A 27,242-nucleotide genomic window follows, 5' to 3' on the forward strand; every position below is an offset into this window, starting at 1 on the left:
AACATCAGTTGTACTAGCATCATCAGGAGCAACAACACCATCACCCATAACGTCAGGACAAACCACCTTAGGTGCCTCAACATCAGTAGCATCAACATCATCAGGAGCCACATCACCATCACCCATAACGTCAGGACAAACCACATCAGGTGCCTCGACATCAGTAGCACCAGCATCATCAGGAGCAACAACAACATTACCCATAACGTCAGCACAAACCACCTCAGGTGCCTCAACATCAGTAGCATCAACATCATCAGGAGCCACATCCCCATCACCCATAACGTCAGTACAAACCACCTCAGGTGCCTCAACATCAGTTGTACTAGCATCAGGAGCCACTTCTCCATCACCCATGACGTCAGCACAAACCACCTCAGGTGCCTCAACATCAGTAGCATCAACATCATCAGGAACAACACCACCATCACCCACAACATCAGCACAAACCACCTCAGGTGCCTCAACATCAGTAGCATCAACATCATCAGGACCTACATCACCCTTAACTTCAGGACAAAACACCTTAGGTGCCTCAACATCAGTAGCATCAACATCATCAGGAGGACCATCACCCATAACGTCAGGACAAACCACATCAGGTGCCTCGACATCAGTAGCACCAGCATCATCAGGAGCAACAACACCATCACCCATAACGTCAGCACAAACCACCTCAGGTGCCTCAACATCAGTCGCATCAACATCATCAGGAACAACATCACCATCACCCATAACATCAGCACAAACCACCTCAGGTGCTTCTACATCAGTAGCATCAACATCATCAGGAGCCACATCACCATTTCCCATAATGTCAGCACAAACCACCTCAGGTGCCACAACATCAGGAGCATCAACATCATCAGGAGCCACATCACCATTTCCCATAACGTCAGCACAAACCACATCAGGTGCCTCAACATCAGTTGTACTAGCATCATCAGGAGCAACAACACCATCACCCATAACGTCAGCACAAACCACATCAGGTGCCTCAACATCAGTAGCATCAAAATCATTAGGATCCACATCGCCATCAACCACAACATCAGCACAAACTACCTCAGGTGCCTCAACATCAGTAGCATCAACATCATCAGGAGCTACATCACCATCACCCATAACGTCAGCACAAACCACATCAGGTGCCTCAACATCAGTTGTACTAGCATCATCAGGAGCAACATCTGCATCACCCATAACGTCAGGACAAACCACATCAGGTGCCTCGACATCAGTAGCATCAACATCATCAGGAGCCACATCACCATTTCCCATTACGTCAGCACGAACCACCTCAGGTGCCTCAACATCAGGAGCATCAACATCATCAGGAGCCACATCACCATCACCCATAACATCAGGACAAACCACCTCAGGTGCCTCGACATCAAAAGCATCAATATCATCAGGAACAACATCACCATCACCCACAACATCAGCACAAACCACCTCAGGTGCCTCAACATCAGTAGCATCAACATCATCAGGAGCTACATCACCATCACCCATAACGTCAGCACAAACCACATCAGGTGCCTCAACATCAGTTGTACTACCATCATCAGGAGCAACATCACCATCACCCATAACGTCAGGACAAACCACATCAGGTGCCTCGACATCAGTAGCACAAGCATCATCAGGAGCAACAACACCATCACTCATATTGTCAGCACAAACCACATCAGGTGCCTCGACATCAGTAGCATCAACATCATCAGGAGCCACATCACCATTTCCCATAACGTCAGCACAAACCACCTCAGGTGCCTCAACATCAGTAGTATCAACATTATCAGGAACCACATCTCCATCACCCGTAACGTCAGCACAAACCACCTCAGGGACCTCAACATCAGGAGCATCAACATCATCAGGAGCCACATCACCATCACCCATAACGTCAGGACAACCCACATCAGGTGCCTCAACATCAGTAGCATCAACATCATCAGGAGCTACATATCCATCACCCATAACGTCAGGACAAACTACCTCAGGTGCCTCGACATCAGGAGCATCAACATCATCAGAAGCCACATCACCATTTCCCATAACGTCAGCACTAACCTCCTCAGGTGCCTCAACATCAGGAGCATCAACATCATCAGCAGCTACATCACCATCACCCATAACGTCAGGACAAACCACATCACGTGCCTCAACATCAGTAGCATCAACATCATCAGGAGCTACAACACCATCACCCATAACGTCAGCACAAACCACATCAGGTGCCTCAACATCAGTTGTACTAGCATCATCAGGAGCAACAACACCATCACCCATAACGTCAGGACAAACCACCTTAGGTGCCTCAACATCAGTAGCATCAACATCATCAGGAGCCACATCACCATTTCCCATAACGTCAGCACTAACCACCTCAGGTTCCTCAACATCAGGAGCATCAACATCATCAGCAGCTACATCACCATCACCCATAACGTCAGGACAAACCACATCAGGTGCCTCAACATCAGTAGCATCAACATCATCAGGAGCTACATCACCATCACCCATAACGTCAGCACAAACCACATCAGGTGCCTCAACATCAGTTGTACTAGCATCATCAGGAGCAACAACACCATCACCCATAACGTCAGGACAAACCACCTTAGGTGCCTCAACATCAGTAGCATCAACATCATCAGGAGCCACATCACCATCACCCATAACGTCAGGACAAACCACATCAGGTGCCTCGACATCAGTAGCACCAGCATCATCAGGAGCAACAACAACATTACCCATAACGTCAGCACAAACCACCTCAGGTGCCTCAACATCAGTAGCATCAACATCATCAGGAGCCACATCCCCATCACCCATAACGTCAGTACAAACCACCTCAGGTGCCTCAACATCAGTTGTACTAGCATCAGGAGCCACTTCTCCATCACCCATGACGTCAGCACAAACCACCTCAGGTGCCTCAACATCAGTAGCATCAACATCATCAGGAACAACACCACCATCACCCACAACATCAGCACAAACCACCTCAGGTGCCTCAACATCAGTAGCATCAACATCATCAGGACCTACATCACCCTTAACTTCAGGACAAAACACCTTAGGTGCCTCAACATCAGTAGCATCAACATCATCAGGAGGACCATCACCCATAACGTCAGGACAAACCACATCAGGTGCCTCGACATCAGTAGCACCAGCATCATCAGGAGCAACAACACCATCACCCATAACGTCAGCACAAACCACCTCAGGTGCCTCAACATCAGTCGCATCAACATCATCAGGAACAACATCACCATCACCCATAACATCAGCACAAACCACCTCAGGTGCTTCTACATCAGTAGCATCAACATCATCAGGAGCCACATCACCATTTCCCATAATGTCAGCACAAACCACCTCAGGTGCCACAACATCAGGAGCATCAACATCATCAGGAGCCACATCACCATTTCCCATAACGTCAGCACAAACCACATCAGGTGCCTCAACATCAGTAGTATCAACATCATCAGGAGCCACATCTCCATCACCAATAACGTCAGCACAAACCACCTCAGGTGCCTCAACATCAGTAGCATCAACATCATCAGGAACAACATCACCATCACCCATAACATCAGCACAAACCACATCAGGTACCTCAACATCAGTAGCATCAACATCATCAGGAGCTACATCACCATCACCCATAACGTCAGCACAAACCACATCAGGTGCCTCAACATCAGTTGTACTAGCATCATCAGGAGCAACAACACCATCACCCATAACGTCAGGACAAACCACATCAGGTGCCTCAACATCAGTTGCACCAACATCTTTAGGAATAACATCTGCATCACCCATAACGTCAGCACAAACCACATCAGGTGCCTCGACATCAGTAGCATCAACATCATCAAGAGCCATATCACCATCACCCATAACGTCAGGACAAACCACATCAGGTGCCTCGACATCAGTAGCACCAGCATCATCAGGAGCAACAACAACATCACCCATAACGTCAGCACAAACCACCTCAGGTGCCTCAACATCAGGAGCATCAACATCATCAGGAGCCACATCACCATTTCCCATAACGTCAGCACAAACCACCTCAGGTGCCTCAACATCAGTAGCATCAACATCATCAGGAACAACACCACCATCACCCACAACATCAGCACAAACCACCTCAGGTGCCTCAACATCAGTAGCATCAACATCATCAGGACCTACATCACCCTTAACTTCAGGACAAACCACCTTAGGTGCCTCAACATCAGTAGTATCAACATTATCAGGAGCCACATCTCCATCACCCATAACGTCAGCACAAACCACCTCAGGTGCCTCAACATCAGGAGCATCAACATCATCAGGAGCCACATCACCATTTCCCATAACGTCAGCACAAACCACCTCAGGTACCTCAACATCAGGAGCATCAACATCATCAGGAGCCACATCACCATTTCCCATAACGTCAGCACAAACCACCTCAGGTGCCTCAACATCAGGAGCATCAACATCATCAGGAGCCACATCACCATCACCCATAACGTCAGGACAAACCACATCAGGTGCCTCAACATCAGTAGCATCAACATCATCAGGAGCTACATCACCATCACCCATAACGTCAGCACAAACCACATCAGGTGCCTCAACATCAGTTGTACTAGCATCATCAGGAGCAACAACACCATCACCCATAACGTCAGGACAAACCACCTTAGGTGCCTCAACATCAGTAGCATCAACATCATCAGGAGCCACATCACCATCACCCATAACGTCAGGACAAACCACATCAGGTGCCTCGACATCAGTAGCACCAGCATCATCAGGAGCAACAACAACATTACCCATAACGTCAGCACAAACCACCTCAGGTGCCTCAACATCAGTAGCATCAACATCATCAGCAGCCACATCCCCATCACCCATAACGTCAGTACAAACCACCTCAGGTGCCTCAACATCAGTTGTACTAGCATCAGGAGCCACTTCTCCATCACCCATGACGTCAGCACAAACCACCTCAGGTGCCTCAACATCAGTAGCATCAACATCATCAGGAACAACACCACCATCACCCACAACATCAGCACAAACCACCTCAGGTGCCTCAACATCAGTAGCATCAACATCATCAGGACCTACATCACCCTTAACTTCAGGACAAACCACCTTAGGTGCCTCAACATCAGTAGCATCAACATCATCAGGAGGACCATCACCCATAACGTCAAGACAAACCACATCAGGTGCCTCGACATCAGTAGCACCAGCATCATCAGGAGCAACAACACCATCACCCATAACGTCAGCACAAACCACCTCAGGTGCCTCAACATCAGTCGCATCAACATCATCAGGAACAACATCACCATCACCCATAACATCAGCACAAACCACCTCAGGTGCTTCTACATCAGTAGCATCAACATCATCAGGAGCCACATCACCATTTCCCATAATGTCAGCACAAACCACCTCAGGTGCCACAACATCAGGAGCATCAACATCATCAGGAGCCACATCACCATTTCCCATAACGTCAGCACAAACCACATCAGGTGCCTCAACATCAGTAGTATCAACATCATCAGGAGCCACATCTCCATCACCAATAACGTCAGCACAAACCACCTCAGGTGCCTCAACATCAGTAGCATCAACATCATCAGGAACAACATCACCATCACCCATAACATCAGCACAAACCACATCAGGTACCTCAACATCAGTAGCATCAACATCATCAGGAGCTACATCACCATCACCCATAACGTCAGCACAAACCACATCAGGTGCCTCAACATCAGTTGTACTAGCATCATCAGGAGCAACAACACCATCACCCATAACGTCAGGACAAACCACATCAGGTGCCTCAACATCAGTTGCACCAACATCTTTAGGAATAACATCTGCATCACCCATAACGTCAGCACAAACCACATCAGGTGCCTCGACATCAGTAGCATCAACATCATCAAGAGCCATATCACCATCACCCATAATGTCAGGACAAACCACATCAGGTGCCTCGACATCAGTAGCACCAGCATCATCAGGAGCAACAACAACATCACCCATAACGTCAGCACAAACCACATCAGGTGCCTCGACATCAGTAGCATCAACATCATCAGGAGCCACATCACCATTTCCCAAAACGTCAGCACAAACCACCTCAGGTGCCTCAACATCAGGAGCATCAACATCATCAGGAGCCACATCACCATTTCCTATAACGTCAGCACAAACCACCTCAGGTGCCTCAACATCAGTAGCATCAACATCATCAGGAGCTACATCACCATCACCCATAACGTCAGCACAAACCATATCAGGTGCCTCAACATCAGTTGTACTAGCATCATCAGGAGCAACAACACCATCACCCATAACGTCAGGACAAACCACATCAGGTGCCTCAACATCAGTTGCACCAACATCTTTAGGAATAACATCTGCACCACCCATAACGTCAGCACAAACCACATCAAGTGCCTCGACATCAGTAGCATCAACATCATCAAGAGCCATATCACCATCACCCATAACGTCAGGACAAACCACATCAGGTGCCTCGACATCACTAGCACCAGCATCATCAGGAGCAACAACAACATCACCCATAACGTCAGCACAAACCACATCAGGTGCCTCGACATCAGTAGCATCAACATCATCAGGAGCCACATCACCATTTCCCAAAACGTCAGCACAAACCACCTCAGGTGCCTCAACATCAGGAGCATCAACATCATCAGGAGCCACATCACCATTTCCCATAACGTCAGCACAAACCACCTCAGGTGCCTCAACATCAGTAGCATCAACATCATCAGGAACAACACCACCATCACCCACAACATCAGCACAAACCACCTCAGGTGCCTCAACATCAGTAGCATCAACATCATCAGGACCTACATCACCCTTAACTTCAGGACAAACCACCTTAGGTGCCTCAACATCAGTAGTATCAACATTATCAGGAGCCACATCTCCATCACCCATAACGTCAGCACAAACCACCTCAGGTGCCTCAACATCAGGAGCATCAACATCATCAGGAGCCACATCACCATTTCCCATAACGTCAGCACAAACCACCTCAGGTACCTCAACATCAGGAGCATCAACATCATCAGGAGCCACATCACCATTTCCCATAACGTCAGCACAAACCACCTCAGGTGCCTCAACATCAGGAGCATCAACATCATCAGGAGCCACATCACCATCACCCATAACGTCAGGACAACCCACATCAGGTGCCTCAACATCAGTAGCATCAACATCATCAGGAGCCACATCTCCATCACCCATAACGTCAGGAAAAACCACCTCAGGTGCCTCGACATCAGGAGCATCAACATCATCAGGAGCCACATCACCATTTCCCATAATGTCAGCACAAACCACCTCAGGTGCCTCAACATCAGGAGCATCAACATCATCAGCAGCTACATCACCATCACCCATAATGTCAGCACAAACCACCTCAGGTGCCTCAACATCATCAGCAGCCACATCACCATCACCCATAACGTCAGGACAAACCACCTCAGGTGCCTCAACATCAGTAGCATCAACATCATCAGGAGCTACATCACCATCACCCATAACGTCAGCACAAACCACATCAGGTGCCTCAACATCAGTTGTACTACCATCATCAGGAGCAACAACACCATCACCCATAACGTCAGGACAAACTACATCAGGTGCCTCAACATCAGTTGCACCAATATCATTAGGAACAACATCTGCATCACCCATAACTTCAGGACAAACCACCTTAGGTGCCTCAACATCAGTAGCATCAACATCATCAGGAGCCACATCACCATCACCCATAACGTCGGGACAAACCACATCAGGTGCCTCGACATCAGTAGCACCAGCATCATCAGGAGCAACAACAACATTGCCCATAACGTCAGCACAAACCACCTCAGGTGCCTCAACATCGGTAGCATCAACATCATCAGGAGCCACATCCCCATCACCCATAACGTCAGAACAAACCACCTCAGGTGCCTCAACATCAGTTGTACTAGCATCAGGAGCCACATCTCCATCACCCATGACGTCAGCACAAACCACCTCAGGTGCCTCAACATCAGTAGCATCAACATCATCAGGAGCCACATCACCATTTCCCATAACGTCAGCACAAACCACCTCAGGTGACTCAACATCAGGAGCATCAACATCATCAGGAGCCACATCACCCATAACGTCAGGACAAACCACATCAGGTGCCTCAACATCAGTAGCATCAACATCATCAGGAGCTACATCACCATCACCCATAACGTCAGCACAAACCACCTCAGGTGCCTCAACATCAGGAGCATCAACATCATCAGGAGCCACATCACCATCACCCATAACGTCAGGACAAACCACATCAGGTGCTGTAACATCAGTAGCATCAACACCATCAGGAGCCACATCTCCATCACTCAAAACGTCAGCACAAACCACCTCAGGTGCCTCAACATCAGTAGCATCAACATCATCAGGAACAACATCACCATCACCCACAACATCAGCACAAACCACCTCAGGTGCCTCAACATCAGTAGCATCAACATCATCAGGAGCCACATCACCATCACCCATAACGTCAGGACAAACCACATCAGGTGCCTCGACATCAGTAGCACCAGCATCATCAGGAGCAACAACAACATCACCCATAACGTCAGCACTAACCACATCAGGTGCCTCAACATCAGTAGCATCAACATCATCAGGAGCCACATCACCATTTCCCAAAACGTCAGCACAAACCACCTCAGGTGCTTCAACATCAGGAGCATCAACATCATCAGGAGCCACATCACCATCACCCATAACGTCAGGACAAACCACATCAGGTGCCTCAACATCAGTAGCATCAACATCATCAGGAGCCACATCTCCATCACCCATAACGTCAGCACAAACCACCTCAGGTGCCTCAACATCAGTAACATCAACATCATCAGGAACAACATCACCATCACCCATAACGTCAGTACAAACCACATCAGGTGCCTCAACATCAGTTGCACCAACATATTTAGGAATAACATCTGCATCACCCATAACGTCAAGACAAACCACATCAGGTGCCTCGACATCAGTAGCATCAGCATCATCAGGAGCCACATCACCATTTCCCATAACGTCAGCACAAACCACCTCAGGTGCCTCAACATCAGTCGCATCAACATCATCAGGAACAACATCACCATCACCCATAACATCAGCACAAACCACCTCAGGTGCCTCAACATCAGTGGCATCAACATCATCAGGAGCTACATCACCATCACCCATAACGTCAGCACAAACCACATCAGGTGACTCAACATCAGTTGTACTCACATCAAGAGCCACATCTCCATCACCCATGACGTCAGGACAAACCACCTCAGGTGCCTCGACATCAGGAGCATCAACATCATCAGGAGCCACATCACCATTTCCCACAACTTCAGCACAAACCACCTCAGGTGCTTCAACATCAGGAGCATCAACATCATCAGGAGCTACATCAACATCACCTATAACGTCAGCACAAACCACCTCAGGTGCCTCAACATCATCAGCAGCCACATCACCATCACCCATAACGTCAGGACAAACCACATCAGGTGCCTCAACATCAGGAGCATCAACATCATCAGGAGCCACATCTCCATCACCCATAACGTCAGCACAAACCACCTCAGGTGCCTCCACATCAGTAGCATCAACATCATTGGGAGCCACATCACCATTTCCCATTACGTCACCACAAATCACCTCAGGTGCCTCAATATCAGGAGCATCAACATCATCAGGAGCCACATCTCCATCACCCATAACGTCAGGACAAACCACTTCAGGTGCCTCGACATCAGTAGCATCAACATCATCAGGAACAACATCACCATCACCCATAACATCAGCACAAACCACATCAGGTGCCTCAACATCAGTTGTACTACCATCATCAGGAGCAACAACACCATCACCCATAACGTCAGCACAAACCACATCAGGTGCCTCAACATCAGTTGCACCAACATCTTTAGGAATAACATCTGCATCACCCATGACGTCAGGACAAACCACATCAGGTGCCTCGACATCAGTAGCACCAGCATCATCAGGAGCAACAACACCATCACCCATATTGTCAGCACAAACCACATCAGGTGCCTCGACATCAGTAGCATCAACATCATCAGGAGCCACATCTCCATCACCCATAACATCAGGACAAACCACATCAGGTGCCTCAACATCAGTAGCATCAACATCATCAGGAGCCACATCTCCATCACCCATAACGTCAGGACAAACCACTTCAGGTGCCTCGACATCAGTAGCATCAACATCATCAGGAACAACATCACCATCACCCACAACATCAGCACAAACCACCTCAGGTCCCTCAACATCAGTAGCATCAACATCATCAGGAGCTACATCACCATCACCCATAACGTCAGCACAAACCACATCAGGTGCCTCAACATCAGTAGCATCAACATCATCAGGAGCCACATCACCATCACCCATAACGTCAGCACAAACCACATCAGTTGCCTCGACATCAGTAGCATCAACATCATCAGGAGCCACATCACCATCACCAATAACGTTAGCACAAACCACATCAGGTGCCTCCACATCAGTAGAACCAATATCATCAGGAACAACATCACCATCACCCATAATGTCAGCACAAACAATATCAGGTGCCTCAACATCAGTTGTACTAGCATCAAGAGCCACATCTCCATCACCCATGACGTCAGGACAAAGCACCTCAGGTGCCTCGACATCAGTAGCATCAACATCATCAGGAGCCACATCACCATTTCCCATAACTTCAGCACAAACCACCTCAGGTGCCTCAACATCAGGAGCATCAACATCATCAGGAGCTACATCACCAGCACCCATAACGTCAGCACAAACCACCTCAGGTGCCTCAACATCAGTTGTACCAGCATCATCAGGAGCAACAACAACATTACCCATAACGTCAGGACAAACCACCTCAGGTGCCTCAACATCAGTAGCATCAACATCATCAGGAGCCACATCACCATCACCAATAACGTTAGCACAAACCACATCAGGTACCTCCACATCAGTAGCACCACCGTCATCAGGAGCCACATCCCCATCACCCATAACGTCAGCACAAACCACCTCAGGTACCTCAACATCAGTTGTACTAGCATCAGGAGCCACATCACCATCACCCATAACGTCAGGACAAACCACCTCAGGTGCCTCAACATCAGGAGCATCAACATCATCAGGAGCCACATCACCCATAACGTCAGGACAAACCACATCAGGTGCCTCAACATCAGGAGCATCAACATCATCAGGAGCCACATCTCCATCACCCATAACGTCAGCACAAACCACCTCAGGTGCCTCCACATCAGTAGCATCAACATCATCGGGAGCCACATCACCATTTCCCATTACGTCACCACGAATCACCTCAGGTGCCTCAACATCAGGAGCATCAACATCATCAGGAGCCACATCTCCATCACCCATAACGTCAGGACAAACCACTTCAGGTGCCTCGACATCAGTAGCATCAACATCATCAGGAACAACATCACCATCACCCACAACATCAGCACAAACCACCTCAGGTGCCTCAACATCAGTAGCATCAACATCATCAGGAGCTACATCACCATCACCCATAACGTCAGCACAAACCACATCAGGTGCCTCAACATCAGTTGTACTACCATCATCAGGGGCAACAACACCATCACCCATAACGTCAGCACAAACCACATCAGGTGCCTCAACATCAGTTGCACCAACATCTTTAGGAATAACATCTGCATCACCCATGACGTCAGGACAAACCACATCAGGTGCCTCGACATCAGTAGCACCAGCATCATCAGGAGCAACAACACCATCACCCATAACGTCAGGACAAACCACTTCAGGTGCCTCGACATCAGTAGCATCAACATCATCAGGAACAACATCACCATCACCCACAACATCAACACAAACCACCTCAGGTCCCTCAACATCAGTAGCATCAACATCATCAGGAGCTACATCACCATCACCCATAACGTCAGCACAAACCACATCAGGTGCCTCAACATCAGTAGCATCAACATCATCAGGAGCCACATCACCATCACCCATAATGTCAGCACAAACCACATCAGGTGCCTCGACATCAGTAGCATCAACATCATCAGGAGCCACATCACCATCACCAATAACGTTAGCACAAACCACATCAGGTGCCTCCACATCAGTAGAACGAATATCATCAGGAACAACATCACCATCACCCATAACGTCAGCACAAACCATATCAGGTGCCTCAACATCAGTTGTACTAGCATCAAGAGCCACATCTCCATCACCCATGACGTCAGGACAAACCACCTCAGGTGCCTCGACATCAGTAGCATCAACATCATCAGGAGCCACATCACCATTTCCCATAACTTCAGCACAAACCACCTCAGGTGCCTCAACATCAGGAGCATCAACATCATCAGGAGCTACATCACCAGCACCCATAACGTCAGCACAAACCACCTCAGGTGCCTCAACATCAGTTGTACCAGCATCATCAGGAGCAACAACAACATTACCCATAACGTCAGCACAAACCACCTCAGGTGCCTCAACATCATTAGCATCAACATCATCAGGAGCCACATCACCATCACCAATAACGTTAGCACAAACCACCTCAGGTGCCTCAACATCAGTAGCATCAACATCATCAGGAGCCACATCCCCATCACCCATAACGTCAGCACAAACCACCTCAGGTACCTCAACATCAGTTGTACTAGCATCAGGAGCCACATCACCATCACCCATAACGTCAGGACAAACCACCTCAGGTGCCTCAACATCAGGAGCATCAACATCATCAGGAGCCACATCACCCATAACGTCAGGACAAACCACATCAGGTGCCTCAACATCAGGAGCATCAACATCATCAGGAGCCACATCTCCATCACCCATAACGTCAGCACAAACCACCTCAGGTGCCTCCACATCAGTAGCATCAACATCATCGGGAGCCACATCACCATTTCCCATTACGTCACCACAAATCACCTCTGGTGCCTCAACATCAGGAGCATCAACATCATCAGGAGCCACATCTCCATCACCCATAACGTCAGGACACACCACTTCAGGTGCCTCGACATCAGTAGCATCAACATCATCAGGAACAACATCACCATCACCCACAACATCAGCACAAACCACCTTAGGTGCCTCAACATCAGTAGCATCAACATCATCAGGAGCTACATCACCATCACCCATAACGTCAGCACAAACCACATCAGGTGCCTCAACATCAGTTGTACTACCATCATCAGGAGCAACAACACCATCACCCATAACGTCAGCACAAACCACATCAGGTGCCTCAACATCAGTTGCACCAACATCTTTAGGAATAACATCTGCATCACCCATGACGTCAGGACAAACCACATCAGGTGCCTCGACATCAGTAGCACCAGCATCATCAGGAGCAACAACACCATCACCCATATTGTCATCACAAACCACATCAGGTGCCTCGACATCAGTATCATCAACATCATCAGGAGCCACATCTCCATCACCCATAACGTCAGCACAAACCACCTCAGGTGCCTTAACATCAGTAGCATCAACATCATCAGGAGCCACATCACCATTTCCGATAACGTCAGCACAAACCACCTCAGGTGCCTCAACATCAGGAGTATCAACATCATCAGGAGCCACATCACCATCACCCATAATGTCAGGACAAACCACATCAGGTGCCTCAACATCAGCAGCATCAACATCATCAGGAGCCACATCTCCATCACCCATAACATCAGGACAAACCACTTCAGGTGCCTCGACATCAGTAGCATCAACATCATCAGGAACAACATCACCATCACCCACAACATCAGCACAAACCACCTCAGGTCCCTCAACATCAGTAGCATCAACATCATCAGGAGCTACATCACCATCACCCATAACGTCAGCACAAACCACATCAGGTGCCTCAACATCAGTAGCATCAACATCATCAGGAGCCACATCACCATCACCCATAACGTCAGCACAAACCACATCAGGTGCCTCGACATCAGTAGCATCAACATCATCAGGAGCCACATCACCATCACCAATAACGTTAGCACAAACCACATCAGGTGCCTCCACATCAGTAGAACCAATATCATCAGGAACAACATCACCATCACCCATAACGTCAGCACAAACCATATCAGGTGCCTCAACATCAGTTGTACTAGCATCAAGAGCCACATCTCCATCACCCATGACGTCAGGACAAACCACCTCAGGTGCCTCGACATCAGTAGCATCAACATCATCAGGAGCCACATCACCATTTCCCATAACTTCAGCACAAACCACCTCAGGTGCCTCAACATCAGGAGCATCAACATCATCAGGAGCTACATCACCAGCACCCATAACGTCAGCACAAACCACCTCAGGTGCCTCAACATCAGTTGTACCAGCATCATCAGGAGCAACAACAACATTACCCATAACGTCAGCACAAACCACCTCAGGTGCCTCAACATCAGTAGCATCAACATCATCAGGAGCCACATCACCATCACCAATAACGTTAGCACAAACCACATCAGGTGCCTCCACATCAGTAGCACCACCGTCATCAGGAGCCACATCCCCATCACCCATAACGTCAGCACAAACCACTTCAGGTACCTCAACATCAGTTGTGCTAGCATCAGGAGCCACATCACCATCACCCATAACGTCAGGACAAACCACCTCAGGTGCCTCAACATCAGGAGCATCAACATCATCAGGAGCCACATCACCCATAACGTCAGGACAAACCACATCAGGTGCCTCCACATCAGTACCACCACCGTCATCAGGAGCCACATCTCCATCACCCATAACGTCAGGACAAACCACATCAGGTGCCTCCACATCAGTAGCACCACCGTCATCAGGAGCTACATCACCATCACCCATAGCATCAGGACAAGCCACATCAGGTGCCTCGACATCAGGAGCATCAACATCATCAGGAGCCACATCACCATCACCCATAACGTCAGCACAAACCACATCAGGTGCCTCGACATCGATAGCATCAACATCATCAGGAGCAACATCCCCATCACCCATAACATCAGCACAAATCACCTCAGGTGCCTCAACATCAGTAGCATCAACATCATCAGGAGCAACATCACCATCCCCCACAATAGGTGCAACAACTACAGGGCCACCAAAAGCAGCCTCCAAATCAGCAGCCATAACCACATCACTAGCAACATCCCCATCACCTACAACTGGAGGACAAACCACAACAGTTGGCACATCAATAGCACAAACTTCAGCTGCAGCAACAATACAACCCACTACTTCAGAGGCAACAACAGCTGCTGCTTCAACATCTGTGGCACAAAAAACAACCACAGCAGTTACCTCAAACAGCACTCAAGTTACAACAGCAACTGCACTCACAACCGCAACTGTAGCTAAATCAACAAGAACAAGACCACCTTCAACAACTTTACCACTCACAAGCAGTGGGCTGCCAACAACAGCAGTACTAATTGCAACAATTTCATTCCCGGTCACAACGCCACCAAATACGTCAGCATCAACCACAACCGCACTAACAACCACAGCAGCAGCAACAACAACTGTCCTGCCCTCCACAACTCTAACACAATCAAGCGCGCCGTCAACAGTTGCACAAACTGCCACACCCACAGCAACAACTACAACTGCAATAATAGCTTCAACTACTGCAACAATAATACCAACTTCCTCAACGCAACAAGTGATCACAACTACCACAGCAGGTACTTTGTGCACTAATAACAACTCAAAACACTCTTGGCAATGTTTAGCCCATTAATGTGCAAATGAAAAACACTGGCCAAGATTCTTAACTCTGCCCAGCCACCTAGAAGGCGACAGCACAGTTTGCTGAATGGTAGGTAGCTTGTGGCGAGGTAAAATATGGACACTCCCACCTGGCTGGGACAGTGTGGAACGGTGGGCCATAGTGCCCTCTTAGAGCCGGTTTTCTGGGAGACCATTCTGCTAGCATTGGCGTGAGAAAGGGATTTCATGGCTGGACCTTTAGCTGTTTACAAAATGGAAAATAAAGGGGTGGCCATCATCGGATTCATGTAATCAATTACTGAGGAAGTTTATTCAGCGTTATTATGGATTCCATTTTTAAATGTGAGGGATTAAGGTTACAGTGCACTAACATCTGTAGTGTTTATTGCCTTATTGTAATGATAAAAATGCCAATCCGTTGTAAATGGTAAAACGGATAAGATGTAACAGGTCAAATGCATTTGTTGAATGTTGACCTGATTCGCATGAAGTATATATCATAAGTTTCAAAATGACTCCTCATAATTTGAAATTCGTGAAGCGGTCTATGAAGAGTTATCTGGACAATTATAGCTTAGCCACTGATTCTGTAGATGTGTTTAATGTGACTAGATTATACTCAACGGACAAATATCACTTTGTCACCTATAGGATCTACAGCACAACAAACTACTGGCACAACAATGCCACAGACTGTCACGGAAGGTAACACACGCAAATATCAAAATGCGCACCAAAATACTTTTCATGAATTGCTGTTACTGTGCAAAACAAATACAATGCACGCAACTAACATGTTGTATAGTGTGGTAACTTGCCATTAAACTTCTCCGTGTTTTTTTACTCAAGAAACCGTCGTTCCTGCGACACACGCACCAATATATAACGCACCGACCATGACAGGTAAACACACAAGCAGCGACGCACAATCGTGCACATTGCACTGACGCACACAAATTGTATTTTAGCAAATGCATCTCAATAAAACAACAAAGTACAATATGAATAATAACAGAGTTCGGTTAACACATAGGCTTTCGGGTGTAGCAGTTGTGCAACCAAGTTTACACCAAGCTGCCAGTAATGGATTAAATCAACCTGTGCAACACAATAATACACAAATATGACAAACAACATGAACAAAAACACAAACAATTCAAATTCTACAAATGATCAAAATGCAACTGCAGGTCAAGACGCGTCCCATCAGGTGGCTTAGTAAATTATCAAAAATTATTCGTCATGGCTGCTGTAATGGGCAGCACTGGTCTTGCAATTCTGGGGTAGTCAATTCGCTTCCATCTCCCGGCTCGGTCGTTCAAATAACGGTGCCAGTTACTTCAATGCCCTCCCATTCTCTCTGCGGCTCTGTCCACCCGGCGGTATAATTGGATTCACTTCCATGGTCGATCGGCAGATCGCGTGTGGAAGGGTAAAGTGTGGGTCCTCCCACATCTTAAAAGACGTCCATCCATCTTGGAAGAGGAGGCCAAGATACCTTTCTAAAGCTCCCTCTTGTGGAGGCCCTACTGCCACCAGTAGCATGGGCATTGTGATTTGCGTTCATTTTCTCAGGTCCAACGGTGGGTATTCTACCACAATGTATGATGATATAAGCCAGTGTGGGGTGAGCCATCATACGTGGCCAGATCGCCTCTGAAAAAGATCTAAGAGTTCAGTTGGCTTTACTTGGTAAAATGAAATAGTTAAATTTAGTTTTTAGTTCATCTGTCCGTCAGTTATTATGAATATTGGTCACGTTAAACTGGGGTCACACACAGCACGTTTTACATCTTCTTTACGGATAGTTTTTCATCTCCTGGTGAGATGTGAAGGATAAGTTGAATATCTGATGGTGGGGGTGGGAATGGGATCCAAACTGTGAAATTTCACGGGCACATTTTAGGTTTATGTTTTTATTGCAACAGTGCAGCATTGCAATGACTGTGACACGTTTTATCATTTTCAGCAGCAACAACAACTGTGCAAGAGACCACTGCCACTGCTTTCATCACCACAGCGGGTGAGCAAACCGTGCATCACTTCACCACACTTACCAAACATAACGCAAGCTGGTTCCAGCGCAATCTGAGGAAAGAGATAACATCCTCATGTCATTTCTGAATGTGAATCACTTTTATAATAACGAACATTAATTACATATTTGTATGGCCCTTCAATGTGATTTCGTGGTTGTACCACTACGTGCTGTCTGGTACGACGTCCAACGTTTCGCTCCATGTGGCTGGAAACTCCTTCAGGAACTGCATTTTGAACAAGAGGCTCCCGGCAACGTAGAACATTTCAAACTTCAGCCGTCGTGCTGAACCACGCGTGGTACGACCACGAAAACACCATCCTAGAACCGTAAAGAACTTACCACGAAAACCTAAGCAGAGGCATCAGCTACCTGTGTCTACACCAACAGCAAAGTCATGGTTTACTAAGTGTACAGCCAATTTCACAGAATACAAAAAAATATATTAATAATAAACAAATATATATAACCACAAAAGAAACACGTGATCAACAACTGCACTGTATCATAATAATATACCAATACGTTTTTCTAAATGTGGTACTACAAATCTTAATGAGGGCATAGGGGTGTCAAAATATTGCAAGCCATGCAGAAACATTAACATTTTATCTCTGTCATGATAATAACAGTACAATAACGTATCAGTGCCTCTCACCAAATAACCCGGAATGTGCCTGGTCTCATCAGTTTTTAGAACCTATGCAGATTTTGAGCCTGGTTAATTTTACATGTAAGCTTTTACGACCAAATAAATGCCCACGTGGCAACTCGATTTTATTGGCTTTGTCGGGTGGTGGAGGATTTTAATTAAACATTGGCATTATACCTACAAGACAACCTAACCAAAAATAAACCAATTATACATCGGGGTTGAGACTGAAAAATGAAGGGATGATGGGTTGCTACAGGATACAAACATCTTCTTTGGTTCTTTCGGTAAAGTCACGTAGAATGAGAATAAAATAATAAAAGAACACAATCAAATTCTCACGACGTTTCGGCCACAACGCAAGCGGCCGTCTTCAGGTGAAAGGTACAGAACTGTCGTCCCGACTGTCGTCCCGACAGGTCTGTACCTTTCACCTGAAGACGGCCGCTTGCGTTGTGGCCGAAACATCGTGAGAATTTTATTGTGTTATTTTATTATTTTATTCTCATTCTACGTGACTTTACCGAAAGAACCAAAGAAGATGAATCCTTGCAGTCACGAAAGCTTCAAATCGAAAGGATACAAACAGGTTGTCAAATGAGCACAGATGGGGGGGGGGAGATGGAAGGTTAGGAGATGGACAATGGAGGCCCATGCAACATAATCAATTGTTGTACTGTACCTCGATGCTCCCATGTCATTGCTGCCTGCCGTCTCTGATTGGCATTGACCGGCGTGGCGCAGTATGGTCAAATATTAACGCCCACCACTTGCGAGTCACATGGCGTTTGGAGTGGATCAACAAAAGGGCTGTACCTGTGCATGTAGATATGTATCAGTCTAATTGTAACATTTGGATGTTTTCAGGAACATCACCACTGACAACCACAGTTACACCATTAACAACACTAAGCTCAGTAACAACTACACTTGAACCTACTACATTAATTACAAAAACCACATCAATTCCAACAACCGCAAAATTGACGACAAACATTTTAACATCAACAGTAGGAACGTCCTCAATTGTATCAACCTCATTATCACCTTCACCTGCTCCCTCAACGGCAGCAACGCCTGCACCCGTAATCACAACAGCAAGTATGACAGCTGCCTCCACAACAGCAGCACTTCAAACATCAATAGCATCATCTCCTGTCTCAACAATAGCAGCATCAACAGCAGCAACACCCTCAACTATGATTTCACCAACAGTGCCAGCCTCTTCAGCTGTAACGACGGCAACAACAGCAGGTGCGACAGCTGCAACATCAACCGCTGTCCAACCAACAGCAACACCATTAACCTCAGCAACAGTAGCATCCATTCCTGTAACTTCACCAACAGCAACATCCTCTTCAACTGAATCAAAATCAACAACTTCAGGTGTGACAGCTGTCTCAACAACAACAGCACCAGTAACCTCAGTAACAGCAGCATTCTTACCAACTTCAACTGCACCAATATTTTCAGCAGTAACAACAGCATCAACTACAAGTGCCCTAGCTTCCTCAACAACATTAGCAGCTGTCTCAACAACAGCAACACCAGTAACCTCAGGAACAGCAGCATCCTCTCCCGTAACTTCACCAACAGCAACAGGCTCTTCAGCTGTAACAACAACAACAATTGCCGTAGCTTCGTCAACAACACCACTAGCAGCTGTCTCAACAACAGCAACACCAGTAACCTCAGCAACAGCAGCATCCATTCCCATAACTTCACCAACAGCAACAGGCTCTTCAGCTGTAACAGCAGCAACAATTGCCCTAGCTTCGTCAACAACACCAGCAGTAGCTGTTTCGACAACAGCAGCACCAGCAACCTCAGGAACAGCAGCATCCTCTTCCATAACTTCACCAACAGCAACACAATCTTCAGTGGTAACCATAGCAACTACTACAAGTGCCCTAGCTTCCTCAACAACAACAGTAGCAGCTGTCTCAACAACAGCAGCACCAGTAACCTCAGGAATAGCAGCGTCCTCTCCCATAACTTCACCAACAGCGTCTTCAGCTGTAACAACAGCAACAATTGCCCTCGCCTCCTCAACAACACCAGTAGCAGCTGTCTCAACAACAGCAACACCATTAACCTCAGGAACAGCAACATCCTCTCTCGTAACTTCACCAACAGCAACAGGCTCTTCAGCTGTAACAACAGCAACAATTGCCCTAGTCTCATCAACAACACCAGTAGCAGCTGTTTCAACAACATCAGCACCAGTAACCTCAACAACAGCAGCATCCTCTCCCATAACTTCACCAACAGCAACAGGCTCTTCAGCTCTAACAACAGCAACAACTTCAGGTGCGACAACTGCCTTAACAACACCAGTAGCAGCTGTCTCAACAACAGCAACACCATTAACCTCAGGAACAGCAACATCCTCTCTCGTAACTTCACCAATAGCAACAGGCTCTTCAGCTATAACAACAGCAACAAATACCCTAGCTTCCTCGACAACCCCAGTAGCAGCTGTCTCTACAACAGCAACACCAGTAACCTCAGGAACAGCAGCATCCTCTGCCATAACTTCACCAACAGCAACAGGCTCTTCAGGTGTAACAACAGCAACAATTGCCCTAGCTTCGTCAACAACACCAGTAGCAGCAGTTTCGACAACAGCAGCACCAGTAACCTCAGGAACAGCAGCATCCTCTCCCATAACGTCACCAACAGCAACACAATCTTCAGTGGTAACCGTAGCAACTACTACAAGTGCCCTAGCTTCCTCAACAACAACAGTAGCAGCTGTCTCAACAACAGCAACACCAGTAACCTCAGGAATAGCAGCATCCTCTCCCATAACTTCACCAACAGCAACCGGCTCTTCAGCTCTAACAACAGCAACAACTTCAGGTGCGACAACTGCCTTAACAACACCAGTAGCAGCTGTCTCAACAACAGCAGCACCAGTAACCTCAGCAACAGCAGCATCCTCTCCCATAACTTCACCAACAGCAACAGGCTCTTCAGCTCTAACAACAGCAACAACTTCAGGTGCGACAACTGCCTTAACAACACCAGTAGCAGCTGTCTTAACAACAGCAACACCAGTAACCTCAGGAACAGCAGCATCCTCTGCCATAACTTCACCAACAGCAACACAATCTTCAGTGGTAACAACAGCAACAATTGCTCTAACTTCGTCAACAACACCAGTAGCAGCTGTCTCAACAACAGCAACACCATTAACCTCAGGAACAGCAACATCCTCTCTTATAACTTCACCAAAAGCAACAGGCTCTTCAGCTGTAACAGCAACACCAGTAACCTCAGGAACAGCAGCATCCTCTGCCATAACTTCACCAACAGCAACAGGCTCTTCAGCTGTAACAACAGCAACAATTGCCCTAGTCTCATCAACAACAACAGTAGCAGCTGTCTCAACAACAGCAGCACCAGTAACCTCAACAACAGCAGTATCCTCTCCCATAACTTCACCAACAGCAACAGGCTCTTCAGCTCTAACAACAGCAACAACTTCAGGTGCGACAACTGCCTTAACAACACCAGTAGCAGCTGTCTCAACAACAGCAACACCAGTAACCTCAGGAACAGCAGCATCCTCTGCCATAACTTCACCAACAGCAACAGGCTCTTCAGCTGTAACAACAGCAACAATTGCCCTAGCTTCGTCAACAACACCAGTAGTAGCTGTTTCGACAACAGCAGCACCAGTAACCTCAGGAACAGCAGCATCCTCTCCCATAACTTCACCAACAGCAACACAATCTTCAGTGGTAACCGTAGCAACTACTACAAGTGCCCTAGCTTCCTCAACAACAACAACACTAGCAGCTGTCTCAACAACAGCAACACCAGTAACCTCAGGAATAGCAGCATCCTCTCCCATAACTTCACCAACAGCAACCGGCTCTTCAGCTCTAACAACAGCAACAACTTCAGGTGCGACAACTGCCTTAATAACACCAGTAGCAGCTGTTTCAACAACAGCAGCACCAGTAACCTCAACAACAGCAGCATCCTCTCCCATAACTTCACCAACATCAACAGGCTCTTCAGCTCTAACAACAGCAACAACTTCAGGTGCGACAACTGCCTTAACAACACCAGTAGCAGCTGTCTCAACAACAGCAACACCATTAACCTCAGGAACAGCAACATCCTCTCTCGTAACTTCACCAACAGCAACAGGCTCTTCAGCTATAACAACAGCAACAAATACCCTAGCTTCCTCGACAACACCAGTAGCAGCTGTCTCTACAACAGCAACACCAGTAACCTCAGGAACAGCAGCATCCTCTGCCATAACTTCACCAACAGCAACAGGCTCTTCAGCTGTAACAACAGCAACAATTGCCCTAGCTTCGTCAACAACACCAGTAGTAGCTGTTTCGACAACAGCAGCACCAGTAACCTCAGGAACAGCAGCATCCTCTCCCATAACTTCACCAACAGCAACACAATCTTCAGTGGTAACCGTAGCAACTACTACAAGTGCCGTAGCTTCCTCAACAACAACAACAGTAGCAGCTGTCTCAACAACAGCAACACCAGTAACCTCAGGAATAGCAGCATCCTCTCCCATAACTTCACCAACAGCAACCGGCTCTTCAGCTCTAACAACAGCAACAACTTCAGGTGCGACAACTGCCTTAACAACACCAGTAGCAGCTGTCTCAACAACAGCAGCACCAGTAACCTCAGCAACAGCAGCATCCTCTCCCATAACTTCACCAACAGCAACAGGCTCTTCAGCTGTAACAACAGCAACAATTGCGCTAGGCTCATCAACAACACCAGTAGCAGCTGTCTCAACAACAGCAACACCAGTAACCTCAGGAACAGCAACATCCTCTCTTGTAACTTCACCAACAGCAACAGGCTCTTCAGCTGTAACAACAGCAACAATTGCCCTAGTTTCATCAACAACAACAACAGTAGCAGCTGTCTCAACAACAGCAGCACCAGTAACCTCAACAACAGCAGCATCCTCTCCCATAACTTCACCAACAGCAACCGGCTCTTCAGCTCTAACAACAGCAACAACTACAGGTGCGACAACTGCCTTAACAACACCAGTAGCAGCTGTCTCAACAACATCAGCACCAGTAACTTCAGCAACAGCAGCATCCTCTCCCGTAACTTCACCAACACCAACAGGCTCTTCAGCTGTAACAACAGCAACAATTGCCCTAGCTTCGTCAACAACACCAGTAGCAGCTGTCTCAACAACAGCAACACCGTTAACCTCAGGAACAGCAGCATCCTCTCCCGTAACTTCACCAACAGCAACGCCCTCTTCAGCTGTCGCAACAGCAACAACTTCAGGTGCGACAACTGCCTTAACAACACCAGTAGCAGCTGTCTCAACAACAGCAACACCATTAACCTCAGGAGCAGCAGCATCCTCTCCCATAACTTCACCAACAGCAACAGCCTCTTCAGCTGTAACAACAGCAACACTTGCCCCAGCTGCCTCGACAACACCAGTGTCAGCTGTCGCAACAACAACAACACCAGTAACCTCAGGAATAGCAGCATCCTCTCCCATAACTTCACCAACAGCAACAGCTTCTTCAGCTGTAACAACAGCAACAATTGCCCTAGTCTCCTCAACAACAGCAGTAGCAGCTGTCTCAACAACAGCAACACCAGTAACCTCAGCGACAGCAGCATCCTCTCCCATAACTTCACCAACACCAACAGCCTCTTTAGCTGTAGCAACAGCAACAACTTCAGGTGCAACAACTGTCTTAACAACACCAGTAGCAGCTGTCTCAACAACAGCAACACCATTAACCTCAGGAACAGCAGTATCCTCTCCCATAACTTCACCAACAGCAACAGCCTCTTCAGCTGTAACAACAGCAACAATTGCCCTAGCTTCGTCAACAACACCAGTAGTAGCTGTCTCAACAACAGCAGCACCAGTAACCTCAGCAACAGCAGCATCCATTCCCATAACTTCACCAACAGCAACAGGCTCTTCAGCTGTAACAGCAGCAACAATTGCCCTAGCTTCGTCAACAACACCAGTAGTAGCTGTTTCGTCAACAGCAGCACCAGTAACCTCAGGAACAGCAGCATCCTCTCCCATAACTTCACCAACAGCAACACAATCTTCAGTGGTAACCATAGCAACTACTACAAATGCCCTATCTTCCTCAACAACAACAGTAGCAGGTGTCTCACCAACAACAGCACCGGTAACCTCAGGAATAGCAGCGTCCTCTCCCATAACTTCACCAACAGCGTCTTCAGCTGTAACAACAGCAGCAATTGCCCTAGTCTCATCAACAACACCAGTAGCAGCTGTTTCAACAACAGCAGCACCAGTAACCTCAACAACAGGAGCATCCTCTCCCATAACTTCACCAACAGCAACAGGCTCTTCAGCTCTAACAACAGCAACAACTTCAGGTGCGACAACTGCCTTAACAACACCAGTAGCAGCTGTCTCAACAACAGCAACACCATTAACCTCAGGAACAGCAACATCCTCTCTCGTAACTTCACCAACAGCAACAGGCTCTTCAGCTATAACAACAGCAACAAATACCCTAGCTTCCTCGACAACACCAGTAGCAGCTGTCTCTACAACAGCAACACCAGTAACCTCAGGAACAGCAGCATCCTCTGCCATAACTTCACCAACAGCAACAGGCTCTTCAGCTGTAACAACAGCAACAATTGCCCTAGCTTCGTCAACAACACCAGTAGTAGCTGTTTCGACAACAGCAGCACCAGTAACCTCAGGAACAGCAGCATCCTCTCCCATAACTTCACCAACAGCAACACAATCTTCAGTGGTAACCGTAGCAACTACTACAAGTGCCCTAGCTTCCTCAACAACAACAACACTAGCAGCTGTCTCAACAACAGCAACACCAGTAACCTCAGGAATAGCAGCATCCTCTCCCATAACTTCACCAACAGCAACCGGCTCTTCAGCTCTAACAACAGCAACAACTTCAGGTGCGACAACTGCCTTAACAACACCAGTAGCAGCTGTTTCAACAACAGCAGCACCAGTAACCTCAACAACAGCAGCATCCTCTCCCATAACTTCACCAACAGCAACAGGCTCTTCAGCTCTAACAACAGCAACAACTTCAGGTGCGATAACTGCCTTAACAACACCAGTAGCAGCTGTCTCAACAACAGCAACACCATTAACCTCAGGAACAGCAACATCCTCTCTCGTAACTTCACCAACAGCAACAGGCTCTTCAGCTATAACAACAGCAACAAATACCCTAGCTTCCTCGACAACACCAGTAGCAGCTGTCTCTACAACAGCAACACCAGTAACCTCAGGAACAGCAGCATCCTCTGCCATAACTTCACCAACAGCAACAGGCTCTTCAGCTGTAACAACAGCAACAATTGCCCTAGCTTCGTCAACAACACCAGTAGTAGCTGTTTCGACAACAGCAGCACCAGTAACCTCAGGAACAGCAGCATCCTCTCCCATAACTTCACCAACAGCAACACAATCTTCAGTGGTAACCGTAGCAACTACTACAAGTGCCCTAGCTTCCTCAACAACAACAACAGTAGCAGCTGTCTCAACAACAGCAACACCAGTAACCTCAGGAATAGCAGCATCCTCTCCCATAACTTCACCAACAGCAACCGGCTCTTCAGCTCTAACAACAGCAACAACTTCAGGTGCGACAACTGCCTTAACAACACCAGTAGCAGCTGTCTCAACAACAGCAGCACCAGTAACCTCAGCAACAGCAGCATCCTCTCCCATAACTTCACCAGGCTCTTCAGCTGTAACAACAGCAACAATTGCCCTAGTTTCATCAACAACAACAACAGTAGCAGCTGTCTCAACAACAGCAGCACCAGTAACCTCAACAACAGCAGCATCCTCTCCCATAACTTCACCAACAGCAACCGGCTCTTCAGCTCTAACAACAGCAACAACTACAGGTGCGACAACTGCCTTAACAACACCAGTAGCAGCTGTCTCAACAACATCAGCACCAGTAACCTCAGCAACAGCAGCTGCCTCTCCCGTAACTTCACCAACACCAACAGGCTCTTCAGCTGTAACAACAGCAACAATTGCCCTAGCTTCGTCAACAACACCAGTAGCAGCTGTCTCAACAACAGCAACACCGTTAACCTCAGGAACAGCAGCATCCTCTCCCGTAACTTCACCAACAGCAACGCCCTCTTCAGCTGTCGCAACAGCAACAACTTCAGGTGCGACAACTGCCTTAACAACACCAGTAGCAGCTGTCGCAACAACAGCAACACCATTAACCTCAGGAGCAGCAGCATCCTCTCCCATAACTTCACCAACAGCAACAGCCTCTTCAGCTGTAACAACAGCAACACTTGCCCCAGCTGCCTCGACAACACCAGTGTCAGCTGTCGCAACAACAACAGCACCAGTAACCTCAGGAATAGCAGCATCCTCTCCCATAACTTCACCAACAGCAACAGCTTCTTCAGCTGTAACAACAGCAACAATTGCCCTAGTCTCCTCAACAACACCAGTAGCAGCTGTCTCAACAACAGCAACACCAGTAACCTCAGCGACAGCAGCATCCTCTCCCATAACTTCACCAACACCAACAGCCTCTTTAGCTGTAGCAACAGCAACAACTTCAGGTGCAACAACTGTCTTAACAA

General features: G+C 47.5%; 1 protein-coding gene across 1 annotated transcript; it reads left to right on the forward strand.

Moving 5' to 3' along the window:
• Positions 1–255: 255 nt before the first annotated feature.
• LOC142905684 (uncharacterized) lies at positions 256–6,512 on the forward strand. Its single transcript, XM_076052594.1, has 3 exons — positions 256–2,240; positions 2,631–3,785; positions 6,496–6,512. Exons 1-3 carry the CDS (start codon positions 356–358, stop codon positions 6,510–6,512), a joined length of 3,057 nt encoding a protein of 1,018 aa, XP_075908709.1. The 5' UTR covers positions 256–355.
• Positions 6,513–27,242: the final 20,730 nt, after the last annotated feature.

The sequence above is a fragment of the Petromyzon marinus genome, chromosome 57 (assembly GCF_048934315.1).
Source record: "Petromyzon marinus isolate PM22_M1 ecotype Great Lakes invasive population chromosome 57, UKy_Petmar_22M1.pri1.0, whole genome shotgun sequence".
Lineage (NCBI taxonomy): Eukaryota > Metazoa > Chordata > Hyperoartia > Petromyzontiformes > Petromyzontidae > Petromyzon > Petromyzon marinus.